The sequence below is a fragment of the Pipistrellus hanaki genome (assembly GCF_964339955.1).
Source record: "Pipistrellus hanaki genome assembly, chromosome: 9".
NCBI lineage: Eukaryota > Metazoa > Chordata > Mammalia > Chiroptera > Vespertilionidae > Pipistrellus > Pipistrellus hanaki.
Genome location: NC_140511.1, coordinates 78449869 through 78467771, shown reverse-complemented (window position 1 = coordinate 78467771; position 17903 = coordinate 78449869). Strand labels below are relative to the sequence as shown.

General features: G+C 66.8%; 1 protein-coding gene across 3 annotated transcripts; it reads right to left on the bottom strand.

Moving 5' to 3' along the window:
• Positions 1 to 350: 350 nt before the first annotated feature.
• Positions 351 to 17383, bottom strand: PLCB3 (phospholipase C beta 3). Of its 3 annotated transcripts, none has more exons than XM_084895794.1 (32): positions 17124 to 17383; positions 14540 to 14617; positions 14243 to 14311; positions 14014 to 14154; positions 13715 to 13794; positions 13563 to 13616; positions 13406 to 13481; positions 13209 to 13309; positions 12642 to 12808; positions 12396 to 12542; positions 11462 to 11702; positions 11219 to 11303; positions 10963 to 11146; positions 9990 to 10192; positions 8825 to 8921; positions 8664 to 8748; positions 8261 to 8385; positions 7634 to 7788; positions 7404 to 7565; positions 6628 to 6727; positions 6441 to 6545; positions 6174 to 6265; positions 4671 to 4824; positions 4551 to 4586; positions 4239 to 4407; positions 3691 to 3820; positions 3531 to 3607; positions 3319 to 3408; positions 3173 to 3230; positions 2627 to 2713; positions 2311 to 2530; positions 351 to 1138 (listed from the first exon to the last, which is right to left on the bottom strand). In XM_084895794.1, the coding sequence occupies exons 1-31, from the start codon at positions 17220 to 17222 to the stop codon at positions 2327 to 2329; spliced, it is 3651 nt and encodes a 1216-aa protein (XP_084751920.1). In that variant the 5' UTR covers positions 17223 to 17383; the 3' UTR covers positions 351 to 1138; positions 2311 to 2326. The 3 variants fall into 3 exon arrangements, with proteins under 3 accessions (XP_084751920.1, XP_084751921.1, XP_084751919.1); XM_084895795.1 differs by lacking the exon at positions 351 to 1138 and adding an exon at positions 1919 to 2224; XM_084895793.1 differs by lacking the exon at positions 351 to 1138 and having other exon boundaries at positions 1919 to 2530.
• Between the last annotated feature and the right edge of the window lie 520 nt (positions 17384 to 17903).

Here is a 17903-nt window from a genome sequence, read left to right as displayed (position 1 = left end):
AGCCGGGTGGAGTGGGGGGGGTCCGAGGCGGCGAACGGGGCCTCGGCCAGTTGAGCCCCAGGGACTTCCAGGCCCTTATCTCCAATCTGGTAATTGGGAGCCGCGGGCCGGCCGGCCGCCGGAGTTCCGAGCTCTGCCAGCCGCGCCCGTCCCCAGGGAGGGTCCTCTGTTCCTATGTGGGTCAGCCCTTCAGAGCAGCTACTGTGTGGCCGGCCTGGGGCCAGCGCCGCCGGGGGAGCTGGCTGGGCGCGCGGGCCGGGGAGGGGGTGGCGGGAGGCTGGCCAAGGGCTGTGAACAGTGATAAACAGGGAACCAGAGAAGCTCCGGGACCTGGGAGCAGAGCTCCGAGCTGGGTTTCAGAAAGATTTATTGGCGCCCCCTATGGATGAGCCCGCGGTTTGTGCTGGGTACACGGAGATGAGTTAAGACAGCCGGTGACTTAGGGCTGGGGCAGCGGGCTGTCCTGGGGAGAGGAGAGAATGGACCCACGGGAGGACGGGAGCAGCAGAGGCCAGGCTTCTGAGGGGCTCGTGTGTCATACCCGGGAGCTTGGAGGTTAGCCTGGTCTGTGGGGAACAGGGGACTGGCGTGTAGTGTTTCTGTCAGAGGAGGCAAGCCAAGAAGGTAGGAATTGGCAGCTGCGGGCGCGGACACATGCGGTGGGCAGATTTGGGGAAAGGACAAGGACTGACCGCAGAAGCGAGGCCCAGAGTAGAGGTCCCCTGCCCTGGGAGAGCCCCCGCTCTGGAAGTCCAGTTTCTCGGCCCCCCCACCCCATGTTTGCCTGAGGCTGCAGCAAAAACAAAAGGAAAACACTCAATTGGCAGGAGATAAGCCCGATAAGAGGCTGCCTTCCTCTGGAGGAGGGAGCTGGCAGGCCGCGAAGCTCGGCCAGGAAGCTGGAAGAGGCCTGAAGGAGTGCCAGCCTGCCCCTGCAGCAGTGCCAGCCGCACCCTCGCCGCCGCGGGTCTCTGCCATCCTCGCTGTCCCCAGGCAGGACGGGGGGCCATGGAGCAGGTCCTCCAGGCCCAGTGTAGACCATCCACCATGGAGCCTTCAGACCTGCCCTGCCTCCGGGTCAGGACATCTCGAGTTGGCCTGGCACACGTGGCTTCTGTCTGGGCTTCAGTCTCCTCACCTGTAAAACAGGCACAACATCTCCCTCACAGGGGTGAGGGGCGCGGGGTCTCCCAGCCCCTGTGTCTGACCGCCAGCTTCCCTTCTCCCGCGGTCACTGCCAGGCCCACCCACTCCCCACCTATGGCTGCCCAGCTCCACCCCCAGTCCATCTCCCTACAGAGTCAACTGCCTGCCTGGAGCCCAGAGCAGCCTCAGCGGAAGATGCTGGGCCCTTGGGTCATATTAGGCAAAAGGAAGGGGGCAGGGAAGGCTTCCTGCAGCCAAGGCCCGAGCCTCCTTAAGAGAGGACAGAGGGAGGGAAGTAGGTCAAGGGGCAGAGGGCACGGGCAGAAAAGCCTGGGAGGCCACAGGGCCTCTGGCACCAGGTTAGGGGAAGGTCTGCAGGCCCCAGGCAAGCAGATATCAAGCCCAGCCCGGCAGGTGTGGCTCTAGTTGAGCATCAACCTATGGACCAGGGGGTCATGGTAAGATTCCGGTCAGGGCACATGCCCGGATTGTGGGCTCCATGTGGGGCATGCAGGAGGCAGCCGATCCGTGATTCTCTCATCATCGATGTTTCTCTCCCTTTCTCTCTCTGAAATCAATAAAAACACTAAAAAAAAAAAAAAAAAAAAGGTTCAAACCCAGCAACCCATCACTGGGGGCCTGACCTCAACCCCAGAGTGCCCACAGCCCATTTTTATGTGAGGAAACTGAGGCCCCAGAAGAAGGGGCCCAGGGGGCCTGCGGCTCAGGGTCCTCCTGCACTGCCCCACCCCAAACCACACTGCACACAGGGTCCCTGAAATCCACTTTTATTCACGTAAAAAAAGTCCCCAGAGAATAGAGAAAGAACGTGACCCCTACTGCCCAGAGCTGTCTCCACGTGGCGCTCCCTCGGGGAGGGAAGGGGATGGCTCCCCTCTGGGGTGTGGGTGTCACGGGGGGCGGGGGCCCCCCGCTCACACTCTCAGGCCCAGAGTGACCCGGCGCCTTCCCTAGGACTAAGCACAGGAAGGAGGGGCTGGGGACGAATGGGGCCCCGAGAGGGTGAAGGAAGGAAGTTAGTGCAGGGTGCTCGCCTCAGTTTAAAAAAATAAAATTTCTAAAGATAAAAAGTTAAAAGAAAAAAAGAGCATTAGTGTCATGGCTTCCGGCCGCCTCCCAGGCCCACCCTGGCCCGGGGGCCACCTCTTGCTCAGCCAGGTCAGAGCTTCGTATTCTCCTCTTGGCTCTCCGAGTCCGCGCCGGACAGGTGCCCGCCGCTCCCAGGCGCGTGGCCATTGCTGGCACAGGCCACCAGGTGTCCGTCCCCCAGCCCCTGCGGCGTCTCGCCCAGCAGACACCGGCGGATCTCCTGGGGCAGCCTGGCCCGAAGCTCCTGGCATTCCTGGGCCAGCTGGGCCAGCAGCTGCGGGGGGAGGAGGAGGAGGGTCACAGGACAGGCCACCTAGCACTCCGCCCGGTGCCGGAGTGCCCACCTCGCCCACCTCACCCGACCACTCACCTTGGGCTCCTCTTCCAGCAGCTGCTGCAGGACCTGCTGCTGCCCGGCCACCAGGCGTTCGTGCCGCTGCTTCTGGGCCTCCTCCAGCTGCCAGGGGGGGACAAGAGCTCAGCCGGGGTCCCCAGGGAGGGGCCAGGCTCCTTGAGTGGCCGGGGCTCTGAGATACTATCCTGTGGCAGATGCTGCAGGCCCAGCCTCCGAAGCCATGGGGCTCGGTTAGAGACGGTTGGCTTTGATGGTGTGGGCTGGAGGGGACTGGAGGGGACTGGAGGGGGGCCGGAGGGGAGTGTGGGGGGCCGGAGGGGGGTGTGAGGGGGCGGAGGGGGGTGTGGGGGGCCGGAGAGGGGTGTGGGGGGCCGGAGGGGGGTGTGGGGGACCGGAAGGGGTTGTGGGGGACTGGAGGGGGGTGGGGGGCCGGAGGGAGTTGTGGGGGGCTGGAGGGGGCTGTGGGCCGAAGGGAACGGCTTTGGAAACCCCTCCAGGCCCGCACCAAGGAGCTGGGTTTCCGATGGCTGGAGGAAGAGGGTGGCACCTGAGCTCACTCACCCGGCGGATGGAGTTGACGGACTCGGTGATGTGGCGGCGGTTAATCTCCGTCAGTTCCCTGCTCGGGAGCAAGGCAGAGTGGGTTCACCGCGGGCACCCCGCCCCGCCTGCCCAGCGCCCAAACGGCTCCCGGCCCCAGGCCTTACGCCTCCTTCTTATGCTTCTCCCTCGTCTTGGCTTCCGAGATACTGTTGTGGCGCTTCCTGTCCAGGATCTTCTGCAGTTCCTTCTTCTCCCTGGAGGGGCCGGTGGGGCAAGAGGAAGGCTCAGGGGCAGGACTGGGGGGGGGGCTCTGCCCTTGTCCTGGCACCAGGGAGTCCCCACTCCCCGCCCCCCACCCAAGACCCTGTGCCTTCACCTGTCATTCATCTCCTTCAGCCTCTTGACCTGAGTGGTGTGAGCCTCCAGGACAACCTCCCGGAGCCGCTGCAGAGCCTGTGGACGCAGGTAGCCAGTCGGTGGACAGGCCAATGACAGGTCTGTCCGAGAAGCAGGCGCCCCCTGACCACACCCCTCACCTGTCTCAGGTGCTCCATCCTCCGCTCGGCCTCGGCGTCCGCCTGGGCCTCCCGCAGCTCCAGCAGACTCTGCACCTGTCTCTCTTGGTAACGCCTCACCTCTTCCTCCTCCTTCTTGTCCTCCCCAGCTCTGTGTGGAGAACCCCCGGTGAGGCTCAGGCATCGCAGGAGCCTGGGCTGGGAGGGCAGAGGGTGCAGGGCATTTCCCAGGGGGCGGTGATGGACACCGGCCCGGGGCGGGGCTTATTATGCTAATAAGGAGGCCAGTTCATTTCACTGAAAGGATGGGAGCCCGTCTGGGCACACACGCTCCTCTTGTTGTCTTCCAACGAGGTACTGCTCCCAGGTGGGGAGAGGGTGGGGTGAGGCAGGGAAGCCTCCTCCCTTCCTGGCACCAGGCCCTCCTCCTCGGGGGCCCAGGAGAACCCCTCGGCCGCCCCGCCGTCCTCCGTGCCCACCTGGCGCAGGAGAAACCCGCACCCCCACACACACTCCCGGCAATGCGCGCAGCACAGCCGCACACAGGCGGGCGGGACGGCGCAGGACACCTGCTCTCGGCGCGGGCCTGGGCCAGGCCGTCCAGCAGGCGGCGGGTGAGGGCGAACGCCTTGCGCTGGTGCTTCTTGTGCAGCTCCCGCAGGTCGCGCTCCTGCCGGCTCCGGAGCTTCACCAGAGACTTGTGGCCTCGGAGCTCGTCCAGGGGGGTCACGGCCACCTCTGAGCGGGCGGAGCGAAGGCGTGAGCGGGCCCAGCCGGCCCTGCGGGCACCCACACCCCAGGAGCGGTCCTGCCCCCCCTCCCCGGAAGCTCCACCCCAGAACAGTCCCCCTCCTGGCACAGCCCCACCCCCACAAGCCTACCTGACAGGACACTGGCAATGAGGTCGTCCCGCTGACCTGGGAGCAGAGGCGGGACTGTGAAAAGGCGGGGGACCGTGGAGGCGCGCCCCCAGGCCACCCCCGGCCCAGGCCGCCCCTTACCTGGGCTGCTGAGGGAAGGGCTGGTGGGAGAGGTGGTGAGGACTGGGGGCCGGCGGGGCGAGGTGTCCAGAGGGCTGGGTGCGGGGTTCGGGGTCAGCTGGGATCCCTGCTGCTGAGACGGGGTCTCCTGGCTCGTCTCCGGGCCAGCCTGAGCCTGTGGGAGAGGAAGCAGGATGCTCTTTCCGGAACCTGTCCTCTCCGGCCCCTCTGCCCTCCACAGCCTCCGGGCTGTTCAGACAACCACCCGAGAAACCAGGGGTCCAAGCCCCTTCCTCACGGGGCGGGGAGGTAATGGGAGCTGGTGCCCCCCCGCCTGTGCTCGGGAACTTCCATGTTGTTCTGGAAAGCCTTGGCCGGGCCCCAAGTCTCCTGTCTCCACCCTTGCCCACAGCTGCTCATCTTCCTCGTTACTTAGCTCCTGATTAAATCAGCGAAGGAAGTGAGTGCAGAGCGGGCACCACTCTCCGGCTAACAGCTCCGAGCGGCGGCCGCCCTGCCTGCCGCAGGCCCCCGGGGACCGGGTTTGGCTGTGCGGGCGGCTCTGCTCCTGACCCCTCCCCACAGGAGCCGCCCACAGCTCAGGCGCCCAGGAGCCGCGTGGAAAGCGCTGGCTGAGAGACGGGAGGGTGAGCCAGCGTGGGCACAGCCCGCACCCCGGCCCGGCCCCGCGTGGAGCGGGGGGAATCCAGCCCGGGGCGTCCTGAGGGCTCCGCCCGCAGGAGGGGTGCTCTCCGCCTCCTTAAAATGGGGAGCAGCCCAGCCCTGAGCCGCTGTGAGGCCGCACAGCGAGCAGCGTGGCGGACAGGCCGAGGCGGGAGGCCCAGCAGCCTTTGTGACTGGGAGCCTCCGTGACTCCATCTCTTCCCGGGGGACGCGAGCTCAGGCGGGGAGGGTTACGTGAGCCAGGCTGGTGAAAGGGCTGACACCTGGCCAGGCAGAGCGCTGGCGCCCAGCACCCACCCCGCTTTGTTTCCTGGTTTGGGTGAGAGAAGAACCCAGAAGGGGCCCAAACCGGTTTGGCTCAGTGGGTAGAGCGTCGGTCTGTGGACTGAAGGGTCCCGGGTTCGATTCTTGCCAGGGGCGTGTGCCTTGGTTGCAGGCACATCCCCAGTGGGAGGTATGCAAGAGGCAGCTGGTCGATGATTCTCTCTCATTGATGTTTCTAACTCCTCTCTCTCTCTCTTCCTCTCTGTAAAAAAAAATCAATAAAATAAATAAATAAATAAAAAAGAACCCAGAAGGGGAACGGGCCTCGGGGCGGAGGGTGAATGACACCGGAGTTTGGGCCTCGAACAGTCCCTCTCCCTCTCGGACGAGGAGCCAGGCCGCCAGCCGGGAGTGGGCGCCGTGGGATGGGCTGGTGCGGGCGGAGGAGCAGGGAAGCTCAGGTGCTTCTCCGGGCCAGCGGGGTTCAGCCCGCAGCCCACCCGCACCGCTCGGCCCCACCCGCCCTGCTCACCTCCCGCCCGCCTGCTCACCTCCCGCTCCCACCCGCCTGCTCACCTCCCGCTCTCCGATGAGGGCGGCCAGCTGCTTGGCCCTCTGGTCCATCAGGCTGACGTGCTTGATGGGGTTGATCAGCGCCTCTGCGTAATCTGGGCCGGGGCAGGGGGCAGGGCCTTGGAGTCAGAACCCCAGGGCCACACCCTCCCACCGGCTCTGGTCTCCTGAAGGGACTGCAGAACCACCCTCCCCTGGGGCCCTTAGCCGGCCGTTCCCAGGCCCGGGGGCGCCCTGTGCCCAGGCCGTTTGGCCTGCCCTGCGGCTCACCCTGGTGGTCGTCGGGGATGTAGTCGGAGGCCTCCGTGTAGATGAGCAGCGCTGGCAGGCACAGAGGCTGGTTGGCCTCGTTCCTCAGGCAGATGTAGTGGTACCCTGGGGGGGGAGGGGCAAGGTGAATGCGCCCACTAGGACCCGCACACACTGCCCGGGCTGCCCGGCACCCAGGAGGCCTCACCTGAGCGGATGGCAGAGACGGGCAGGATCCGGTGCCCCACGAACTTGCCGCCCTCCTCGAAGGCCGCGATGCGCAGTGAAGCCAGCGTGGGCAGCACCACCTGAGGGCCCAGATGGGCGCTGAGTCACAGCTGACCCCTGACCCCTGGCCACCGAGCCACAGCTGACCACGGCCACCGAGGACAGAGCTCAGAGGGGACCCTCGGACAAGCTGACCCAATGAGCATCAACTGTTACTATCACCACCCAGCCAATGGCAGACCCCCCCCCCTCCGTGGCACACGGCAAACTGGACAGCCAGCAGTCCCTGAGCCAAAGGAGCGGGCTGACCCCCTCCCGGCACCACTCCCGGGACAGATCAGCCTGGTGATCACCAGCTTCGAGACGGGAGAGGGAGCCAGGACTCCGGCACGGAGGCCACACCCAGCCCAGCTGGGCTCCAAGCTCCAGGCTGTTGGGAGCGGGGAGGAGCGGGGTGAACGTGTGCCTGGTCTCAGGCTCCTATCTGGGTGGTGGGCAGGCCATGCCCACTCCTCTTGCAAGGCCGTGGGACCTCCCACCGCCTCACCTTCTCGTCCTCCTCTCTCACCTGCAGAGGGCGGGGCACCCGAGCCCGACCCTGGGACATGCAGGGCAGGGGGGCGAGGTCTGGAGGTGCCAGGCCCAGCCTCGAGGGGCCCCGCACCCCCCTCTCCACCCCTGACTGCCCCCGGCACCCGGTCCCTGCTCCCGGGAGAGCCCGGCGGGGGGTGGAGGGGGCCGCTCGGCCAGGCTCACCTTGGGGAAGTCAAAGGGCTCCTCGTCCCACACGGGGTTGAAGGAGTTGCCCTGCGAGGTCCGCGTGCGGTACTTGCGCCGCGTGTCCACCGGGAGGCCGAACATGTCCACCTCCACGTAGATGCTCACCTTCCGGTCCGACAGGAACTGCCCCGAGATCACCTGGGGAGAGGAGGGTGAGGCGCGCGCAGAGCCCCGCCCGGGGCCCCGCCGGCGCCTCCCGGGCCCACCTTGACCCGCAGGGCGTTGGCCACGATGCCGTCCACGATGGCCTCGGTGAAGGGGTCGAAGGACTTGTCCGGCCGCCGCATGAACTCCGGCTTGAGCAGGTAGCCGCTGCGCCCGTTGTACTCGAACACGCCCGCGTTGAGCTGCATCGCCACGTCTGGGGCCACGGGGAGGGTTAGGAAGGACAGGGCCTCAGAGGGGGCCAGGTCCTCCGATAGGAAAGATTAGGCAGGAAGCAGGGCCGAGGGCCCGCCAAGGTCAGGAGTCGGGGTTAGCCAAGGTCTCGGTTTGGGTTGGGGATCTGGGGCGAGTCAGAGGTCCATTCTGACAAAATCAGCCCGGCCGGCGTGGCTCAGTGGTTGAGCGTCTGACTCATGAACCAGGGGAGGGGGTCAGGGGTTCAATTCCCAGTCAGGGCACATGCCCAGGTTGCCGGCTTGATCCCCTGTGTGGAGTATGTGGGAGGCAGCCGATCCATGATTCTCTCTCATCATTGATCTCCCTCTCTCTCTCTCTCTCTCTCTCTCTCCCCCCCTTCCTCCCTCTCGGAAATCAATAAATAAATCTGTTTAAAATAAATTAGCAGGGTCATGGTGCAGAAGCCGGTGAGGATGGGGGCCAGCGCTCACCCAGGGTCTGGAAGTTGAGTGCAACGAGCTGGCAGCCCACGTTCCAGAAGAGCTGGGGCATGTAGTTGGAGGAGTCCACGCGAGTGCCCTTGGGGTAGATGCGGCTGAGCTGCTGCTTGTTGTATCTGAGGTTGGCAGTCAGGGGCCACGCCGGGCACTCACCCCCTCCTGCCTGAAGCCTCCGCTCCTGTGACCCCCCTCCCGGCCTGGGCTTCAGGGCCCCCCTTAGGTCCCCACTTCTTGGCCTAGCCCCTGTGCATTCTCCCAGACCCCCCCAAAGCCCGGGGGGGTGGGGCTGCAGCATCAGAACCCTGTGCGGGTGGCATAAGTGGGGTCAGGACATCTCTGCCAGCCTCGGAGCGCCCGAGCCCGGCCCCAGGGCCCCAGGGCCACCAAAGGATACTCCACAAACTCCATGGGGCTCTTGGTCAGCTGCTCCATGGCCTTGGTCTCCACGAAGGAGGACATCTCGAAGCACTTGTTCCTCTCTGGAGGTGGCCAGAGGGGGTCAGGCCTAGCAGGGCCAAGCTGGCTCCCACACCCACCGTCTCCCACCCCACTTACTCCGAGCAGCCTCGAAGGACTTGAACTTGACAGGCTCGATGTAGTTGACGAGTGTCGACATTTCCTCAGTAGCATTGACCTCACTGCTGGCAGTGCCCTGTGGAACCGAGCACAGGGTCAGCGGTGTCATGACCCCAGTCATCAGCTGACGTCCCCTCACCTGCCCTACGCCATGAAGGAGGCTCTGACCCTCTTCCCGCCCCCGCAATCATGCCACCCGGAGCCTCAGCAAGGCCTGCAGCCCCCCGTGGCCGTCAGCCTGGCCCTTCTGTCCTGAAGTCCTCCCAGGGCCTGGCCAACGTGCCCTGGGTCCCACCCTCCGAATTTGCCTCCGGCTCCCTTATTCTGGAAGCTGGGATTTCTCACTCAGTTACAGGGGTTCGATTAGCCACATGCAGACAGTCCCATTTTCTTTAAATATATTTTATTTATTTTTTTTTAAATATATATTTTATTGATTTTCTTACAGAGAGGAAGGGAGAGAGATAGAGAGCTAGAAACATCGATGAGAGAGAATCATCGATCAGCTGCCTCTTGCACACCCCCTACTGGGGATGTGCCCGCAACCAAGGTACATGCCCTTGACCGGAATCAAACCTGGGACCCTTCAGTCCGCAGGCCGACGCTCTATCCACTGAGCCAAACCGGTTTCCGCCAGTCCCCAGTTTCCCATCCCCAGCTATATTTCCAGCCACCACCTTTCCATGTCCTCTCAGCAAGACTCACACAACCCCATGCTGCTGGGCTCACAGCCCGTCCCCCCTTCCCCACTCCAATGCCCCCCCAAATCCGGCCTCATGATGGACTGTTCTGTCACCTCCATCCTCAGAGCTCAGCACTCCTGGTCCGCGGGCCCCTCCTGAGCACTCGGCCCTGCCGCAGCCGCTCCCTCCTCAGACCTGCTCGCCCAAGCTCCCTGCCCAGGCCAGAAGCCCCTTCCTCCCCTCTCCCCACCCCGTCTGCCCCGAACTCAGCCCTCCCGGCCCATGTCTCGAACATAATCTCACATTCGCTTCCATGCTTATTCACCTAAGACTTCTCCTCCTTCTCCCTGTCCCCCTCCCCCCGCCCCCCCCCACCAAGTCCAGGAGAGCAGGGCGTGTCTGACCCCGGCCAAAGCCAGCCCCGAGGGGGCCCAGCACGCGCCTCCCACCGGCGGCCTGACCTCATCTGTGGTCGGCTTTTTGAGGTCTGACTGCTCCTCCTCTTCCTCGTCCTCCTCCTCCTCCTCGCGGTCGGCAGGTCCGAGATCAGGGCCCCGCTGCGGCCCCTCCTCGCTCAGAGACTTCCGAGGCTCCAGGCTCAGCTTCTCCAGGCCCGCCTCCTCCCCGTTGCTCAGGCCGGGGCAGCTGTCGGAGCTGGGGGACCCTGCAGAGGACGGGGCGCGGGGGTCGGGGGTCAGGGCACACACACAGACACTGGGCAGCCGCGAGGGGTGTGCCCATTGTGTGTGGAGTGACCCAGTGGGGAGTCAGGGACTCAGGACAGATGGCTGGGGGAGGGGCAGCAGTCGGAGTTGGATGAGGCAGAGGGGGTCAAAGGTCAGGGCTCAGAATTATTGACATCAAGAAAGTAGGTAGGGTGGCTCAGCAAGGATAAAGGATGACATGGCGAGATCCCAAGTCAGGGGTCGGTCAGGGGTCAGAGGTAAGGAGGCCTTTAATAGCGAGAGAGGTCACGTGGCCAGGCTCCGTGGGGGTCACAGGACGGGGGTCACAGCACAGGCGTCGAAAGCCTGAGGATCACACTCAGAGCGCGCGGCTGTGGCTCCCTGAGGCAGGGATCAGAGCTGGCTGCGGGGAGGGCTCTGAGAGGTGGGGTTTGAGGGTGAGGGTCAGGCGTTCGATGGCGCCAAATCCCATCTGGGTTTAGTTCAGTGGGGTGAGTGCCTGGGGTCGGGGGCCAGAGGTCCCATACGCAGGGAGGAGGACAGCTGTGCCGGGAGCGGAGGGGCGGTGGGGTCAGGACCGGGGTCGGGGGTCGGGGTTGGGCCGTACCGAGCTGGGGTGAGGGGGGCTCGGTGGGGTCAGGACCAGGGTCGGAGTCAGGACTGGGGTCAGGGGTCGGGCGTACCGAGCTGGGGCGAGGAGGGCTCGGTGGGGTCAGGACCGGGGTCAGGGGTCGGAGGTCGGGCGTACCGAGCTGGGGCGAGGAGGGCTCGGTGGCGGCGGAGCTCTCGCTCAGGGCCGAGTTGCTCTGCTCCAGCGGCCGCTTGCGCACCGAGCTGCTGGGGGCGGCGCTGGGCCGGTGCCGCTTCTTGTTCTTCACCAGGATGCGGCCCATCAGGTCCTGGGGGCTGGGCAGGGGCACGCCCGGGGCCAGCTGGCGGGCACAGAAGGTCAGGGCCGGCCGGCACCCCGCCCCCACCCGCCCGCCCCGCTCCAGCCCCCATACCGGGTACTTGTCCAGGGGGTCGATGAGCAGCGCGTCCCCGAAGATGGAGCGGCAGTACTCGGCCATCTTGGCCTGCTGCTTTGCCCTGTGGGACAGTGTCAGGGGTCAGAGGTCCCCAAGGTAAGGTCAGAGGTCCCCAGGGTCAGTGCGAGGTCCAGGGTCCGAGGCCGCCCCGGGGTGTCGGGGTCCCCAGAAGCCTGCGCGTCAGGGGGCGTCAGGCCAGACGGGTGAGCGGCTACTCACGAGTCCACGTGGTTCTCGAAGGAGAGGATGACGGGGTAGGGCGAGGTCTTGAAGGCAGTCTCGGCGATGGCCTCCAGCACGTCGCGCAGCGGCACCTCCGTGGTCATGGTGAAGCCGTGGGTGATGAAGGGCTCCTCCTCGGGCGGCCGGCCCTTCCACACGTCCAGCTCCACGCAGCGGCAGCCCCACAGCAGCGCCTGGCGGTACATCTCCACCGAGGAGGTCCCGGCCAGCTGCCCCGCTGCAGGCGGCTCTGTCACCAGGCGCCCGGCCAGGCTCCTCCCCGCCCCGGCCCCTGCGAACTGGGCGTCTCCAGAGCAGGCCCAGGCCGCCCCAGCCCCCGGCACCCCCCACGGTCAGCGTCTGCCAGTGCCGGCTCCTCACCAGGCTCACTCCCTCTCACCCAAACGCCCGCCCGCCGTCTCCCTTCACACCAGCGAGTCACACCCAGCGCCCACGGCCCCTCACTTCCCCTGCCCCCTCCACCGTGCTGCCCTGGAACAGCCTCCACCGCTCCCGCCGGGGGACACAGGCCCCTCCCGCCTCCATCCAGTCTCCGCTCAGCACCCTCCGACCAGCCCTTCTGATCACCCGGATAAACCCAAATTCCCTCCCTGCTGGTCTGGTCCTCCCTCCCTCTCCAGCCCCCTCTCCGGTTACTTGCCCCTACCTCCCCCACCTCGCTGCCCCCTCCCCTCCTCCCGGCCTCCTTTCCGCTCCCTCAGACACCACGCAGCCTTCTATTCTGGGCCTTTGCACAGGCTGTTCCTCCCGGAGCCTTCAGACCACCCAGGAGATGCACCCATCGCAGACACCCCGGTCCCGGGCAGGCTGTCCGCTCCCCGCCTGCATTCCTGGTCCTGGCCACCCCAGCAGGAAGGCAGAGGTCACGATGCCACCCCTCCCTCCGGGCCAGCGGAGGGCAGCCGCTCACCTGTGAGGTAGGTGTTGTGGGAGGAGTTGATGAAGTAGGCGCTCAGCGGCTGGGTCATGTCATTGCTCAGATCCAGGGCCTCCAGGGGCAGAATGCCGTTCTCCTCCCCGCCCAGGTAGCGGCTGAAGCCCTCCATGGACATCTGGTCTGGGGGCCGGGAGGGTCAGCAGGGTCAGGGTCAGGGTCAGGGTCAGCTGGCCCTGCTCCGTCCTTGCCCACCACCTCCCACCCGCCCGGCTGGCTCACCTCGCTCCAGGAACTGCTGGTTGGGCTCGTACTTCTCAATGAGCAGCCGGGTCTGGGCGGGCCCCAGGGGCGGGTACAGCACCTCGTTGAGTCTCGGGTCCCGTTGCTTCTGGTTGATGAAGTCCATGAGCTGCTCCAGTGTCAGGTACGGCTTGCCCTTGGCACCTCTGGCGGGGAGGGAAACCGGGTCAGGCTGAAGCCGCGCCGGGCCCTGCGCCAAGCCCTCGCCCTGGCAGAGGGAGCTGGCACCCACTGACTGAGACTTAGGCAAGTCTCCGCTCGAGTCTCCGCTTCCCCATCCACTCTGCCCCCCCCTCGACACTGGCATTGGCATTAGCAAAGGCAGTGGAAGTGACCCAGTGCGTGGCCTGCCAATCCGGCCTCCAGACCCTGGACCCGCTCCGCTCCAGCCCTCACTCGCTGTGAGAGCTCAGGCAAGACAGTCTGAGCCACCGGAAGCAGCCGGGCCGCAGAGAACAGAGCTGCAGGCAGAGCCCGTGCATGGGACCCGACAGCTCCCCCCCCCGGCCGGGGCTGGAAGGAACCCGAGCGGCCCAGCCTGCTCACATCTCCAGCAGGATCTTGTCGATGTCCGGCCGCAGGCACAGCTTGTTCAGGAACCGCTCAAAGATTTCCAAGGAGAACTCATCGGGCCGGATGGACTCGCTCTGGGGGCCGAGAGGAGTCTGGGGTGAGAACCCGGGGCAGCCGGCCCCCAGAGCAGGGACCCCTTAGACCCCCCTGGCCCTGCCCCAGCCCCTCACCCGGTTAAAGTTGAGGCCACAGGACTCCAGGGCCGTCTCCACCCGCTTCTTGTCTGCCGAGAACATCTTCAGGATGCTGGACAGATGGGAGGGGGCGAGGTCAGTGGGGGCAAAGGTCACCAGATCAGGGCACGGTGCCGAAGGGAAGGGTGCTCACTTCTTGACCGGGATCCGCCCATCCTGGTTCACCTGCAGCTTCAGCTTCGTGTATCTGCAGGGACAGGCAGAAGGCTCAGCCCTGGGGACGGCCACCGGTGTACACACACACACACACACACACACACACCCCAGGGCGAGCCGGGGGCTCACGCTTTGCGCAGGAAGGTGTTCCGGGAGGCGTTCTGAGCCAGGATGTTCATGGCCAGCTTGAAGAGCTCCTCAGCCCAGACCTGAGGGTCAGGAGGCGGGGGGAGGGTGAGTGGGGCCAGAAGGGCTGGCTCGGCCACAGCCCGCGTCCAGAACCGGGTGTGGTACACAGTAAGCGCTTAAACGCTGCTTTGTCAGAGGACGGTGAGCATTCGGGGCAGAGAACGGCCTGGTATACAGCAGGCCCTCACGAGTGATGGCTGACTCAACCTCCCCTGGGCGGCCGCTCAGCCCCAGCCCACCTTGGCGGTGTCATCCTGCACGGCCATGAAGTTCAAGAACGTTGTGTTCACTGGGTCTGGCCCGGCCACCACTGTCATCAGCTTCTCCTCTAGCCGGGCATCAGGGCCCCCGAAACCCAGCACCTCGCGAATCTTGGGGTCCTGAGTAGGTGAGAGCCAAGGGTGAGGACGGGTATCCCTGCCCCCCATCCCGTCACTCCCATGCTTAGCCCTGGGCCCCACCGCTCACCTTGGGCAGGCGGGCGTACCGGCCTGTCCGTGTGTCCCTGATGGAGCTGATGTCCAGTGTGTCCACCTCCTGGGGAAACCACATGCCTGGCTGGGTTCTCACTGGCCACAGGGTGAGACCCCAGGGCCCCCAAGCTCCCCATCCCGGCCAAGGCCTGGCCACCCCTGCACCCAAGCCTCAGCCCCTGCCCTTAGCACTTCCGGCCCGGCCAGCCCAGCCGAGGGAGGGGTCAGCCAGCAGCCGGGGCCGGGGGCGGGGGCCTCAACCTGAGCCAGCCGCTCGGGCGCCCGCCCTCACCATGTTGGGCCCCGTCCAGTACAGGAAGAAGCCGTTGGAGTCCACACGCAGGGTCACCAGGTTCCGGCTGGAGGCCTCCTGGGGATGGGATGGCACAACAGGGGTCAGAGTGAGGGCTGCGGCCCAGGCTCGGTCCCTGGAGGCCCCGGGGCCACCGGGCCAATGTGTCTGACCGTCTGACCGGCAGCAAAGACGAAACCTCGCCCAGACCAAGGTCCTTGGGGCTCCCTCGGCCTCAGGACAAAGCTGAGGTCTGGGGTGTCCTCTGCGGTCCTCCCAGTGTCACCTCTCTCAAGACTCGTCACATGGACTACCCTTTCCCCACTTCCAGCTCCTGCGTCATTGTCCCTTCGCTGAGATGCCCTCTCCTTCCTTCTCTGCCCCTGAAGTCTGGCCCACCCGCCGGGGGCGGCCTCCGGGACCCCACCTCGGGCTGGATTCCCCCAGCAGCCTGAGCGCTCCCTGACGCTGCGCAGCCCCGCGGGGAGTATTTACGGGAGGAAAGCAGAGGGTTCGGAAATCTGACCCCCACGGCCCTCAGGGCCCCAGGACGACCAGCCAGCCCTTCCATCTGCCTGCACATCCATCACCCCACTCTGCTGCCAGCAGCGCCCCATCTTACCCGGCACAGACTGAGGAACACAGCGGGCACTTACCGAGCCCTCAGAACCATGAATCTGTCCTCTCCCCACAGCCCCGCAGAGGCAGGGCGGGTGCTGGCCCCATTTTCTGAGCAGGGCCCGGTCCCTGGCACGCTCCCAGGGCCACCCCAGGCAGCGGAGGACAGCAGCCAGAGGGGCGGTCAGCAGGGACTTGGACTTGGGTAGGGCCTGAGCGGCTGAGTGGCCACAGCTAGAACTCTCCCGCCCCATAGGAGACCCCTCCTCACCTTGGTGCCCCCCCAAACTGCTGCTCCAAGTCTGGCAACCAGATCATCAATACAACCTCTGCCTCCACACCGTCCCTACTGTGTGCCAGGGCCGTTTCTAAGCACTAACACTCAGGAGCTCACTTCGTCCTCCTCACACACCGGACGTGGTGCGCGCTACTGTTCTTCCCATTCCACAAACGAGCAGACTGAGGCCGGAGAGCTGCCTCGCTTACGAAAGGTCCAGAGGAGCCGGGTGTGCGTGCGGCCGGTGCGGCTCCGGAGCCGGGCAGCCTAGCAGGCAGGGAAGCAGGGCCCCGCGAGGCTCCCGCTCCTGGCCTGGGATTCCTCCCCGCGCTCCAGACTCAGTTTCCTCTTCCCCGAGATGGGCCGCACCAGCCCCGCCCATCCCAGGCTTTGCTTACAAACGACAGGAAGTGGATCTGAGGGCAGCGGGGTCAGGGAGCCCTGGAACGGGGGAAGCTGGAGCCTCCGCACCTCCCTGTGCTAACAAACATCCCAGCCCCTCTTCGGGGGCTCCTGCCCCTGCCCCGGGACGCAGGGTACCCCAATAGTGTGAGGGGGGAGTTCTGTAGCAATGCCCCCAGGGCCGAGCCCTGTCCCTCCCCAGGGTTCGGGCCTTCAGAAGCAGCCCAGGCCCCCTGCTCCGGCCCCAAGTCCGTGTCAGCACCACTCCCCCCCACCCCAGGGCCCTCTCCCTGTTCCCACTTCCTTATTTGGGTTTATCACCCTGGGAGGAAAAAGGGAAACTTTTCCCTTTAGGCCATCGTGGGGAAGGGGTCTCCCCGGGGGCCCCTGGGGCTCCCAGGCACCCTCTGCGTGGGGCACACCTGCTGCCCGGCCACGCCCCCAGCCCCTCCCCCGCCCCACGCCCTCCCGCCCCACCCAGCCGGAAAGGCGCCCGGGCACTTCCAGGCCTCTGGCCTGGCGGGGTGAGCGGCGAGGAAGCCGGGCAGGCCGGGGGCGCCCCTGAGGAAGGAGGGGCGGGGGCAGGGGAGGGGGCAGTGTGAGATGAGGGTGGGGCCCAGGCCTGGGGCCCGAGCCGCAGGTGACAGTTGAGGCAGGGGAGATAAAAAGGGGTTTGGATTTATTGGGGTTCAAAGTCCCGAAGCTAAGGAGTGGAGCGCAAAGTTTCCCCGGGGTGGAGGAAGTTGGGGGGGCAAAGTCTCCAGTTAGGGGGTGACTTGGTGGGACCACCTGAGCTGGGCGCCGGACGGGGACCCAAAGCAAGGCGAAGGGGCGCCAGCCAAAACAGGGTGGAAACGGGATGAATGGAGAAGAAGGCTCAGACCGGGGCACGGGGCAGCGCGGGGTCCCAGCGGCTCCCACCCAGAGGGGGTGCGGCTGGGCCAGATTGGGGACCAGAGTCCAGCGCGGGGATCAGACCAGGGTTGGGGGGACGGCACTGGATCGGCCAGGAGGGTGGGGAGGGGGAGTGAAAGGGGGGCCGGGATTTATCGGGGTTCGAAGTCTCGGGGCCGAGGAGCGGAAAGCCCGATCTCCCGCAGCCCAGGGGCGGGTGGGGGTGGCGGCGGAGTCCTCGCTGCGGGGACGATCGGGGACTAAGTTTCCGGAGCGCAGCCCGTTCGGGTGGGGGGGCGCCCTGGCCGGGCCAGGCGGGGCGGGGGTCCCGGCGCGGGGCAGGGCTCGGGGAGCGGGTCCCCGAACCGGGCGGGGCGGGGGCCCCGCGCCTACCTCGTCCCATTTGATGAACTTGCTCCCGCGCCGCAGGGTCTCCGCCACGGCGGGCGGCTCCAGCTGCAGCGCGTGGACGCCGGGCCTGGCGCCCGCCATGGCCGGGCGCGGGGCGGGCGGGCGGCCCGCGGAGCCCCGACGGGGACCGACGGCGCGGCTGCTCCTCCGCGCGCTCCCGCGGCCGCCTCGGCCCCGCGGCGTCAGCGTCCGCCTGCCCGCCGGTCTGCCCGGGACGGACCGGGATCGGCGGGGCCCGCGGGGCGGGGCGGGGGCGGGGCCACCGCGGCGCCGCCCCCTCCCACCGCCGGCCCGCCCGCCCCGCGGCGGCGCCCCCTGGCGGCTGGGGCGGCGACTGCAGCCCGAGCGGGGATTGGGGCGGGGGCGTCGCTGAGCCTCCGGCGCTTCGCAGGGGGGGGCTCCGCGGGGCGAGCCCGGGGCGAGGAGAGGGCGCCGGGGCCGGGGGGCTGGGGTGCAGCTGGAGGCACGGGGTGGAGGCGCTGCCCGTGGAGGGGCGGGGTGGGGGGCCAGGCCTGTTCCCCGGGGGCGCAGAGCCCTTCCCCGACCCACTCCCGCAGCACTTAGCCGAGAAGAGCCACCTCCACCCCTGCCCTCCCTTCGCTTCGCCCCCCTGCAGCAGCCGCCCCGCCCTGGGGCACTTAGCTAGTGGGCCTCCCGCCGCCAGCGCCCCAGCTCCGTCCCCGGCCGGGGGACCTCTCAGGACCCGGCGCCCTGCCTTCCAGAGAGAGCCTGGGACAGCCCCTTGCGCTGCAGACCACCCGG